The sequence below is a fragment of the Chelonia mydas genome, chromosome 9 (genome assembly GCF_015237465.2).
Source record: "Chelonia mydas isolate rCheMyd1 chromosome 9, rCheMyd1.pri.v2, whole genome shotgun sequence".
In the NCBI taxonomy this organism is placed as follows: Eukaryota; Metazoa; Chordata; order Testudines; family Cheloniidae; genus Chelonia; species Chelonia mydas.
In genome coordinates, this window is record NC_057855.1 from 63,139,033 (window position 1) to 63,151,968 (window position 12,936).

General features: G+C 48.4%; 1 protein-coding gene across 1 annotated transcript; it reads right to left on the bottom strand.

The window, feature by feature from the left end:
• Positions 1 to 1,735: 1,735 nt before the first annotated feature.
• RBM41 (RNA binding motif protein 41) lies at positions 1,736 to 12,936 on the bottom strand. Its single transcript, XM_037909237.2, has 7 exons — positions 12,647 to 12,936; positions 9,234 to 9,350; positions 8,464 to 8,656; positions 7,370 to 7,574; positions 5,084 to 5,478; positions 2,868 to 3,015; positions 1,736 to 2,462 (listed from the first exon to the last, which is right to left on the bottom strand). Exons 1-7 carry the CDS (start codon positions 12,652 to 12,654, stop codon positions 2,296 to 2,298), a joined length of 1,233 nt encoding a protein of 410 aa, XP_037765165.1. The 5' UTR covers positions 12,655 to 12,936; the 3' UTR covers positions 1,736 to 2,295.

Here is a 12,936-nt window from a genome sequence, read left to right on the forward strand (position 1 = left end):
GCAGTGTTCTCTATTTGGGAATTTGAAATACAGTAACCCCCTAACCCTACTCCTGTACTACCACTCTCAAGAGATCAAAAATCATGAGTCAGACCCAAAAAATCATGAGTTTAGGGCTTTTTTTTAAAAGGACTATATTGTGGGTTTTGGTCTGTCTTGATTTTTGAACTTACCCTACCCAAACTCAGTGCATACATGTAACAATTATTGCCGCCCACTTGTCCAAATGTATTAGGTAAGGTGATTTTGGCCCCTGTTGCTAGAGCTCTCACCCTATCCCCCAGTCCCACTATCAGTTCTGTATGATCATTAAAGTGTGCACATATTCAGGGAAGCGTGGGCATGAAAGGTGTAAACTGAATTAAAAGACTCGCCCATGAAAGGAAACAAAATGGATAATCTAGACCTACCTCTGGCATGTCCCTCTGTTTTCTACTCTCTTTTAAAGTGGAAGAAAATTCCACCTTCTCCATTTCCTATGAAATTCAATTTAAATGCCAGCCAGTGTTGAGCTTGGAACCATCCCCATTGTGATGCACAAACATTCCGTGGCAATGTGAACTAAGCAGGCTGAGGTCACCAGACAGGGCCTCAAAGGAACTCTGGTGTTCGAAGAGTCCAAGAAAGCTTCTCAGACGTTGTGCCTATCATGCTGCTGTTTTGAAGAATTAGGCCTCCAGAGTTTGTAAGGGCAAAGGTGGTCAGAACCAAAGCCAGAGAGCTCTGTTGTAGTGTGTAGAGCATTCTTCAAGGCTGGACGTAGTAACACTTCTGCATTCTGCTTGTTTTGCTCTAAAGCCATCCCCCCCAGCATTACAAGTAGGACACTACACATCACTCCATTTGACATTTGAACTCAAGCCTGGATTTTGCGCATGGCACACGATGAAAGGCCACCGAGAGCTGACAAGAGACAATAGCCAGAAAAAAATCAAACTGACAGGCTAGGGGGAGACTAGACAAGGGGAGAAAAAAGCAACAGACAGCAGGGCTAATAGCTGGACGTTTGGGGAAGGAACCAGCTGTTATAGGGAATTTGCATCCCTTCTGGGTGTGTGGCAGGTGTTGCACAGCTCATCTCTGTTAAAGCCATGAAATCTGGTTCCATCAATCAGAGGGCAAGGGGTTCTCAAATGCTTCTCTCCAGAGACAGTCGGGTTGGTGGGGAAGAAGCATTACAATAACCTGCCATATTTACTGACAGAGGAGGCTGTTCCTGAAGAAAACCGCATAATTCTCAGAAAGCAATTGAACATTTATATCAAGAACAGCATCTACAGTGAGACTAGCTGGGAAAAATTACAAAGGCTACCAATCGTTGTGCTTCAGGGCTTTAGTGGATCAAGAGTGAGGGGTCAAGAAGTTTTCCCAGTCATGTAGCACAGTATAATCAAATACATTGATGTAACAGTGTGGCTATGGAGTAAGGGGAGGGGCATTTATGTCTGTCTTCTGAACCCTCCAGCACTATCCACTGTCAGAGACAGGCTCCCAGACCAGACAGACCATTGCTGGTCTGCTCCAGTACAGTAACTTGTGAGGAAGGTGTGAGATCTGCTGTTAGTCTGCAAAGCACAATATACCTGGTCCTAAAGGAAAGGCCCTACACAGAAGGCTCCTAGTCTCCAAAAAGATTTCCTCTGGGCAAAGGAGAGGATGGATGCAGCTTTCCTGCAATACTGAGAGGGCAAAAGGCTCAAGAGCATCTGGGGAACAGAGACATGCACTAGGAAAATACAACTTGAACACATTTATTTACATATTCACCTCCCTTAAAGGCCATTCAGACGGCAACACCAAAATACAGATATAAACAGGAGGGAACAGCTATCACTTACCCTGGAGGTGGTGACAAAGCAGGCATCCTGTACAAACAGCATAAAGCTATTTGTTTAAACTATATACACAATGGAATACAGCACAGGACTCATCCCTTAGAACATGCTGCATGGTATGAGTGTTCAAACACACAGCAATTTAAGATCCTCAGGCTCCTTCAAACCAGTGTCTGTTATCAAGCCACTGACCTCAGCATCCCTTCTGCCTTACACCGGGCGAGGTTGCCTCTGTTCCTGTCTTCCCAAGAGTCACCTCTGTCCCATGCTGAGTGGGGCTGCCTCTAGCTTTCCTCTGCGTCTCACTTGAAGGAACTTAGCTCCCAGGACTCCCCTGTCCCAAGCTGGGACTTATATACCTGAATGTTGAGCTCAGAATCAGAGCATTAAAGGATGGTTCCAACAGCTGAGTAACCACAACCCATGAGGATCCACACATGCCCCACAGATTACTTGTCCACTAGTTAGTAGTGGGTTTCTCTGCACGGTCTGTGGCACATGAGCTGTAGGAGGCAGAGTCAACACTTGATGACTGCACCTTACTTTTCCCAAACTCTATCACCAGTGTCTTCCCCAGCAGGCTATAGCCGTTCACCAGCAGCATTGCTTCCCGTGCAACCTCGACACCTGGAACAGGAGAGTAAAGTGAGCTCAGGTTACAGGGCACATATAACTGCTCTTACAACCAGCTCTGCTCTCAAGCCCACTGGGTTCAAGCACAGACCTCAGGACCATGTGGTCTTCTCCTGACTATTTCTAGCTCTTGTGCACTGTTATAAGCTCATCAGTAGAGCAGTGTGTGGGGAATGCCAGCACTCAGTGAACATATGACACTGAATCCCCCTCTTATTCTATGGGAGGGCTGGAATTCGTCACTGGGGCAGTGTGGGGATGCTGAGGTCAGATAAGCACGGAGGCCAAATTCCCCTTTTACCCCAGGGAGCGTGGCCCTTCCAGCACAGTGCACTGTGGAGCTGACACTGCACCTTCACTCATCAGGAAAGGCCTGCGAGATGCAGCTGAGCAACTCACTGGGAAAGGTGATGAAGGCCTGGCCCCTCATGCGGCCACTCAGCAGACGGAACTGGATCGGTGTGCCATCCTTCTCCTGGAACCGAGCAAACAAAGAGACCAGCTCCCTCACTGTCACCCGAGTGCTCAGGTTCTTCAAATACAGCACCTAATCAGCCCCCAGAACAATGTGGGGAGGAGGGAGAGAAAGAGTCACCACAGCCTTGTGTGAGAAGGGCCATCTCTATACAGCTAACTCCCATCTCACTCCCACAGCCCCTCTGCCACACACCGGAAGGGGCTAGCCCTGACCCTTGCACTCCCCCTACAGCTCCCCCACCCCACACAGTGGGAGGCTGGCCCTGCCACTCTCACCCCTCTACAGCCTGCTTGCCCCACACAGCAAGGGGCTAGCCCCACCCCTTTCATTCCCCCTACAGCCCCTTCTGCTCCACATGGGAAGTGCCTGGCCTTGTCCCTCTCATCCCCCTACAGCCCTCCCCCTGCCCCACATGGGAAATGCCTGGCCCTGCCCCTCTCATCCCCCTACAGCCCTCCCCCTGCCCCACACTGGTGGTTGTATGTTTAGAGCACAGAGACAGCCATATATGGGAGGGCATCTTATGGCTTCTTTAAGGCTGTATCACGCTATATCTACACCGGTTCCTGTTGGCTCCAGTTATTTATATCATGAGCTCTTGCTGCATGTTAAACAAGGTTTAAACATAGCATTGCGGGAAGGCAGTCAGATTGCTCATGACTAGTTATGGAGGCAGCACTGTGTTAGTCTAGGTCTCAGAGCCAGAGATCTTCCTCCCACTTTAGTCCATCTGGGGCTGGGTTTGAAGCATGGCTCGCAGCTAGGTATCCTATGAGTATTTAAGCAAGGGAATCTCTTTTGTTGACTCCAAAGATCCCCCTTTATTCCCCCAGCAGAGGAGGTTATTTCTCCTTTGGCTGGGAGGTGACTGCACACACTCGTTTGGTGATGCTCTATCATTAGCAAGCAGGAATCTTTATCCATTAGGATTCTGCCCACTAGCCCCTTCTGGCCTTGGAATCCATGAATCTAATACAGATGCCAGAACAGCATCCCCAGAACTCCACATTAGGGCATAGAATCAAAGGACTGGAAGGAACCTCGAGAAGTCATCTAGTCCAATCCCCTGCACTCATGGCATGACTAAGTATTATCTAGACCATTCCTGACAGGTGTTTGTCTAACCTGCTCTTCAAAATCTCCAATGATGGAGATTCCACAACCTCCCTGGGCAAATTATTCCAGTGCTTAACCACTCTTACAGTTAGGACAATTTTCCTAATGTACAACCTAAAGCTCCCTTGCCTCAATTTAAGCCCACTGATTCTTGTCCTATCCTCAGAGGTTAAGAAGAACAATTCTTCTCCTTGTAACAACCTTTTATGTACTTGAAAACGGTTAACATGTCTCCTCTCAGTCTTTTCTTTTCCAGACTAAACATACCCAATTTTTTCAATCTTCCCTCATAGGTCATGTTTTCTAGACCTTTCATCATTTTTGTTGCTCTTCTCTGGACTTTCTCCAATTTGTCCACATCTTTCCTGAAATGTGGCACCCAGAATTGGACACAATACTCCAGTTGAGGCCTAATCCGTGCGGAGTAGAGTGGAAGAGTTATTTCTCATGTCTTGCTTACAGCATTCTTGCTAATATATCCCAGAATAATATTCGCTTATTCTGCAACAGTGTTACACTGTTGACTCATATTTAGCTTGTGGTCCACTATGACCCCGAGATCCCTTTCCGCAGTACTCCTTCCTACGCAGTCATTTCCCATTTTGTACATGTGCAACCGATTGTTCCTTCTTAAGTGGAGGACTTTGCATTTGTTCTTATTTAATTTCATCCTATTTACTTCAGACCATTTCTCCAGTTTGTCCAGATCATTTTGAATTTTAATCCTATCTTTCAAAGCACTTGCAACCCCTCCCGGCTTGGTATCGTCCGCAAACTTTATAAGTGTACTCTCTATGCCATTATCTAAATCACTGATGAAGATACTTAACAGAACTGGACCCAGAACTGATCCCTGCGGGACTGCACTCGATACACCCTTCCATCATGACTGTGAACCACTGATAATTACGCTCTGGGAATGGTTTTCCAACCAGTTTTGCACCCAGCTTATATGGTACAATTATAACTGGGAAGTGGGAACATACCCAGTTTATTACCTTCAGCTTGACGTTTACCATACCTTGCTTGGCTCTCCCGGCTTGTAGGAGGAAAACCGGGAGATGCTCCTGATCTCCTCCTCCGAGAGACGATTCTTGCGGATCTCCTCTTCTGGGATGAACTCCACGGGCTCCTTTACAGTTGCAGGCCCCAGGGTGGGTCGCTGGGCCACAGTTCCCGCTGCCTTAATCGCGGGGAGGCTGGGACCTCCATACTCTTCTGTCTGCTCTCCCTGATCCAGAAGCTGCGTGGTACCCTTAACCACAGGTCCACTTGGGGAGGGGAAGCAAGGCAAGCATGGATCACTTTTTGTAGACTGGGATTCCCCGGTCAATTGCTTTTTTAGCATCTCTTGACAGACGGTCTCCAAATGACCCATTGGGTCCTTTTCATTCACCATCCTCTTCTGAGCTTCATCTAATCCACAGTAAAGAAATATGGTGACATGACAAAACCGACTACCACCACAAGTAAATGAATAGATTACTGGGGAGGGCTAAAGCCTGGGCCCCAAAGACAGAAAGTTCTGCTATAGGGCAGCTCAGTCCAGCCTCTGGCAGGAGACTGGGGGTTACAGAAAGGCAAAATGTAGGCTGCCAGCAGTAACTGATGGTATTCCAGATTAGAACAGGTTTCCGGGAAGAACAGCAACTCTACCAGAATGTTTTCTATGGCTCTCATTCCCAACTCAATTATCCTGTGGACTTGATAATCTGCCACTTGATTTCAATATGTTCCAGAGATCAGCACACTGACTGGTTCCCCTGTGCTCCAGCTAACAGAGACCTTTCTCCACCTGGTCCGTGCTTATAGCTAGTGAAGCTTATTTCCTGCCATGCATCTTTTTAAAAATGTTATTTTGAACAAACACATTTTGTTGAGCTTTCAGGGACACTGTCAGGTTAAAAATCAGGGATTTAAAGGTGCTTCTTTGCCTGGGTTACCAATAACACCTGCCTTAGTTTATTTAATGGAAGCAAGGGCAAAAAAGAAACTTTCCCCTCATCCATGTAGCATTAAATAGGGTGCTTTTTTTTACTGTGTTAGGGTCCCAGCAGAGTGCAGTGTAACACCAGAGTGGTTAGTCCCTGGGCAGCTGCACTTCCTGGACGCTGCAGCTGTAGGTGGGAATGGGGATCAATGTCATTAGATTGTCAGCTCTTTGGAGCAAGGACCATCTTTCTGTACTGTGTTTGTACAGCGCCTAGTGCAATGGGGACCTAGTCAATGACCAGGGCTCCTAATCACTCCAATAATACAAACAAACAAACAACAATAATAATAATAACAACCAAAAAAAGCGGCAAAGAGTCCTGTGGCACCTTATAGACTAACAGACGTATTGGAGCATAAGCTTTCATGGGTGAATACCCGCTTCGTCGGATGCATGTCTTACTTGAATAATCAAAAAGGCATTTTTAAAAATAAGTCGTGAAAAGCACCTCCATTAAACAGTTTTTCTAACAAACAAAACCTAATTGTTAGGCTTGCAATACCCCTTTAAATGTGACCCTCGCTATGATCTGGTGTATGATGCGTTTCTGCAGTCGCCTAGGGCAGTGCTAGATATCACTGCCTAAGGCTCAGACTGTAAGAAAGAATACAACAAAGGGGCAGGAGAAAACTGATGCTCAGGTGAGAGGCAGTGTAGTGAAGTGGAGAGGGTCCTGGGCTGGGAATCAGGACACCTGGGTTCTAGTTCGGACTCTGCCACTGACCCTGCTGGGTGACCTTGGCCAAGTCACTTCCCCGCTCAGTTTCCGTCCAACCCTGTGTCTGTCTTGTATATTTAGCCTGATAGCAATTCAGGATAGGGAGAGTCTTACTTTGTGTATTCATTCTGTCTAGCACGATAGGCACTGATTTTGGTTGGCCCTCTAGGCACTACAGCAGTACAAATAATGAATAAGAGAACCAGGTTACATGCTGCTATTATACATACAGGCTGAACTCTGTCTCCAGCTACACCCATGCCATCCCAGTGAACCAACAGGGTTGCACAGCTGTCAGAGAGCGCTGAATTCAGCCTGCCAGTGCGGGCGTGTTCATTCTGACAGTGGCTCTGTGCAGACTCATATGTTAGAGAGTCCTTTCTTTAAACGGCCTGTTCATGCAAAATTCTCTGGACAAAATGCAAATAGCTCCTCCCCGCCCATCGCACAGTCCAGAAGATTTCTTTAGGGAGAAAGGGCAAGAAAGAAGCACCCCAGATCTACGTTCACAGAACACTTGCTCCTGCACACCCAGGTGCTCAGTGAGTTACTCCCACCCTGCCAGGGCCACTGATGGCATTGGGGAGCCCGTGTACCTTGGTGGTAGAGTGCCCGCAGGAAGGAGTGACGGTCCGTCCCCTGGAAGAGCGCATTCTCAATCTCCATCTCCCGCCGGCTCAGCTGTTTGCTGCCAGCAAACCTCTGCGGCAGGGACAAAATGCGCTGGCGCTCTGTTATCTTCTCCTGGATGGCTCGCAGCCGTTCCCGCATGGCTTCAGGGGCTGCCCCTAGCCCAGAGCCCTGAAACACAGTAGCAGCATCGCTTAGGAGAAAAGCCACCCAATTCAGACTAGAGGGGCGCTGATTAGCAACAAGAGCTACTGTTATCACCAGACAAGGGCAGAAACATCATTATTTTCAAAGCTAGGAACCCACCACCCAGAGGGGTTAAAAGCACACAGAGCTCATTCTCATCTGATCTTACTGATAGTTCTGATTTCATTTACTTTGCTCCTTATTTATTTGTATCCACATACCCCACTGTTTCTGGCTCTCTTTAACTGAGCAATGGCTAACATCTGCTCCAGTTTGCCGATCTATTTGTAGAGCCCTGCACAGATACACAATTTATATCCACAGATATAAATCGGAACCAAAGTGGTGAAAGCAGCAGCCTGGCGGTCCATCGCTTCCAGGAGCCAGTGCCCTGCGCCAGCAGCTCCTCCAGGTTGGCTGTACCGCTCCTAGCACCGCCCACTGCACTAGTGCAACCAGGGACAGCTGCCGGTGAGTGTGGTGCCCGCTCCAGTGGGCAGGGCTGGGAGTGGTACAACCACGCTGGAGGAGCTGCCAGCACAGGACACCGGCTCCTGGGAGCGGCAGCCTGCCAGGCTGTGCTTTTGTCACTGCACTTCCCAATAGAGCTCTGCAGTTACCGATTTATATCTGCGGATATAAACTGTGTATCCGCACAGGGCTCTACCTATTTGTGAATGCAGCTCTATGGAAGATAGACGTACTGTTAGCCATTCCTTGGAGAATGCTTGAGGTGCCCTAAAATCTGCAATTTATTATTGGCTAGTATTAATACGCTCTGCAGAGCTTTGGACTCCAGACTCCATTTTGTTCTAGAGGGCTCTCTATGCTGGATTCCAGGTTCCTGCGGTTGCTAGTAAAGCTCCTTCCCCACCTTATCTGCTGAACCATGGTTCTTCCAGAGCAGGATCTCTGAGTCTGAGAGCCCCAGTTCCCGAAGAGAGGCTGTTTCTTGCTCACTCTCCTGCAGTGCCTGGAACTGCGATAAGGTCAGAGTCCCTGCTGCCTCCTCTCCAAAGGGCTTGTAAAGAGCGGCTGGGGCGAAGCATCGCCGCTTGGACACGCACCTGTAACCCAAATCAACAGCACAGCGAGATGTCCTTAGGGCTCAGAAGTTAAGTGGGGGGTAAGATCCTGGCCTTTATATAAACCTGGATATGCTCTCACCACCACCAGCCTAGCACGAGCACCAGAGATGCTGTGCTTCTGAAGCCTGGACATACTCCACATTCTTTTACCTGATACTATAAGCTTATAAAGCAAGGGAGCATCAAGCAGTGTATATTTCTATTATGTGCAGTGTCACCTAGTGGCTGAAAAATCTAACTGCACTGTGTGTTTGCACGATGACACTGTTGGGAGAAAGAACCGTGCTCCAGTGCTCACTGAGAGTCATGCTGCAGCGCTCACAGCTTGAGTGAGACACAGCACAGGAAGCTCTGCTTATGCAACCTGCCTCCATGTATTTGTCAATGATTCACCTACACCAATATCTTCTCATCACCTGCATGCTACAGCATTAATGCTGCCGTGCTGCTGCCCTCAAGAATCTGAATGAGCTCTGTCCGCTGGCACCAAAGTGCCAGCAGGGGCAGCCTTTAGCCTTGTGCTTTGCCGGACAATGCTGGCTAGTTCAATACTTACTGTTCAATAGAGACAGCAGTATCAAGCTGATGGTGAAGGAGGCTCTTCAGCTGCCTCTCTCCCTCTGTCTCCAAATCCTCTAGGAGGAGCTCATCGCTAGACAGGCTGCTGTTGACCCTGGGCATGGAAACACAACAGAGGGAGTCAGTAAATTACAGAGAGTGCTTTACTCCCGCCACACACCCAAATCTACCATATTTATAATTCTACAGATATTCTGTCTTTCAGTCCTTTATAAGAACACTAGGAAGACAATGTGACAGTCCAGATGGGCTATAAAGCACAAGATGGAACTAAAAATAAACTTCATGGCAGAATTCTCACTGATGTCAATTAGAAAGGCACACAGATGATTTTTGGAAAATTTAAAATATCCCAGGAACACTTTTTTTATTCACATTCAATCCTGTAATTTTTATTTACGGAAGATCTATTTAAAAAAATTAATTCTGCCTAGCTTCAAATGACTCAGTGCAATAAAAAAAAAACCCAAAATCAAAAACAAAGCCATCAGAGACCGTCAAAGAAAGCAGAAAGTTGGCAGCATTCTAGAATATAGTTATAAACTTGATTATCAATCTGCCTTTCTAAGGGAGAACTTGCTCCACCCATGGCACATTGCCTTGCACTTGTTATTTCGTACAGAACTTTAAAGGACATTGGCATCTACTGTTCTGTGGCTTTTTGTTTCCTTCTCTCAGCGCCTACACCAAGGTCAGAATAGGGGGAGGGAAGAAATAGTTGATACACTTCTCAAGCCCAACCTCCAATCTTAGAGACACAGGATGTTTCTGCAAAAGTTATGAACAGTGAAATGATTAACAAAGGTCTAAACACGTATTAAGACTCAGGCTTTAATATTTTATTGTTATGAATGGAGCTGCCCACACCTCTCCTAGAGCAATTGTTTCAGGCTGCCTCTAAACTCAGGCAGACAGCCATGCACTGGGCAACATTTGGGCAAACAGCCCAGTGTTGGGTGAAGGTTTCTTCACAACAATCACAGCTAGAAACTTCACTTTGTTTTTAAATGAAAACTTAGAAAGTGCTGGTATAACATAAGAACAGCCATACTGGATCAGAACAATGATCCATCAAGCCCAATATACTGTCTCTGACAGTGGCAGGTGCTAGATGCTTCAGAGGGAATGAACAGGACAGGGCAATTTCAATTGATCTATCTCAAGGGTTCTCAAACTTCATTGCACCGCGACCCCCTTCTGACAACAAAATTACTACATGACCCCAGGAGGGTGCCGGAGCCCGAGCCCGTGCCCTGCCACCTTGGGTGGGGGAGAGGGGGCCACAGCCCAAGCCCCACCACCTTGGGTGGGAGTGGAGCTCGGATTCAGCTCTGGGTGCCAGCAAGTCTAATGCTGGCCCTGGCAACCCCATTAAAATGGGGTTCTGACCCACAGTTTGAGAACTACTGATCTATCCCATTGTCCAGTCCCAGCTTCTGGCAGTCAAAGGTTTAGGGACATCCAGAGCATGGGATTGTATCCCTGACCATCTTGGCTAATAGCCATTGATGGCCCTATCCTCCATGAACTTATCTAATTCTTTTTTGAACCCTGTTATACTTTTGGCCTTCACAACATCCCCTGGCAATGAATTCCACAGATGGACTGTGCATTGGGTAAGAAAGTACATCTTCACGTTTGTTTTAAACTTGCTGCCTACTAATTTCATCGGGTGACCCACACAGTTCTTGTTATGTGAAAGGGTAAATAATACTTCCCTGTTCACTTTCTCCACACCCGTCATGATTTTATAGACCTCCATCGTATCTACCCTTAGTCGCCTCTTTTCTAAGCTGAACAGCCCCAGCGTTTTTAATTTCTCCTCATAGAAAAGCTGTTCCAGACCCCTAATCATTTGTATTGCCCTTCTCTGGACTTTTCCCAATTCTAATAGACCTTTTTTGAGATGAGGCGACCAGAACTACATGCAGCATTCAAAGCGTGGGCAAACCATGGATTTAAATGGTTGCATTATGATATTTTGTTTTATTATCAATTATTGGTGTGATGTGCCAACTTAGTCTGACCCCTCTCTGTGTTAAATTGGAACTTTCTTTTTTAAAATCGCTACTTGGTTTTGCCTTTGCCAAAGACTCCCCGCATTTCACCATCCTTTCCTGTGTTTAACTGGAGTAGAAATTAACACAGAAGCTTTTAGGCCGGGTATTGCATCAGTGATACTGAACTTTGGTAGCAAATGGAAACTGCTCAGACCTCTCACTGCAGAGCGGACAGGCTGTCCTCACTCACTTCAGGAGGTGATGGGAACATGAAAGATTGCAAGGTGGCCAACCCAAAGCCTCAAAAATCATAAGTTGGGCCACGCACTGAAATAATTAGTTTTATTTTAAAATAATAAATACTGGGCTTTTTATTTCTGTTGAGGTTTAAGATCCTTTAGGGCAAACTCACTTGGTGTTTTCAAGCTTTTCTCTGCAGTCACAAAAGCTAGTACCTTTTTTTTTTTTTTTTAAATGGAAGCTGAGATATTGTTGCCCTCTCTTGATTCCAGGAACTGGGACTTTAAGAAAAACACTAAGTATTGTAGCACTCACAATAAAATCACGAGAGCGAGCAATGCTGGAATTCAGGTACAGGCTGTCTCCATTAAAGGAATCTCACAGGAACTTGCATACAAGGAAATCATTCCCCCAGAGCGCCTTCAACCCCCACTTTTCCTCCCCCAAAGCACCTCAAATCCCCATCCTTCCTTTCCCCCCCAAGCTCCCCCTTCTTCCTCCAGAGCACCCCAACTCTCATCTTCCCCCCACCTGAGCATCCCCAACCCCCATTATCATCCTTTCCCATCCCCTCCCTTCCTCCCCAGAGCACCCCAACTCTGTAGCCCCCAGCACCCCCTATCCCTCATCCTTCCACCAGAACACCCCAACTCTACAACTACCAGCACCCCCTACTAGCCCCCATCCTTCCCCCGTGCTCCCTCTCATCTCCCCTCCCTTCCACTCCCAGAGCACCCCCGACCCTCTTTCCTCCCTCCATCCTTCCCCCACCCCTCCTTCAGAGCACCCTCAACGCCCCAGTTTTCATCTTCCCCCGACCTGAGCATCCCCAACCCCCAGTCATCATCCTTTCCCCATTCCCTCCCTTCCAGAGCACCCACAACTCTGTAGCCCTCAGCCCCACCCAGACTTCCCCCTCCCTCCCCCAGAGCACCCCCCAAGCCCCACTCCAGAGCACCCCACTCCCACTTCCTCCCACAGAGCAACCCCTTTTCTGCCCCCACTCCCCATTGGAGGGCACAGGAGCCCTCCAGCTGCCGAACCCAGCAGCAGCCCAGGCCCTGGCCGCCCCCGGGGGAGTCACGAGCGCCCAGCTGCGAGATCCGAGACACCCCCTGCCCCCGCACCACCCGGAACCCTCCCCTCTCACCTCCGCATGGCTCCGGCCCCCCGCACCTCTCGCTCCCCCGCCCCAGCCCGCTCAAGGCCTGGACTGCAACTCCCAGGAGCGCCGTGCGGCGGGGCCCGAATGGAGGGGCGGGGCGGGCTCCAGGGGCTGCTGGTTGTTGTAGTGCAGCCGGGCTCGCCCGTGCCCCCATTGCTAACCCGCCGCGTTCCCCTGGGCCCGAGCCCCACGAGCTCTCCTCACGGCGAGCTGGGTCAGACAGACTGGGGCGCCTGAGCTAAGCCCCTTGCCCCAGCAAGGGCTACCAGCTTTCT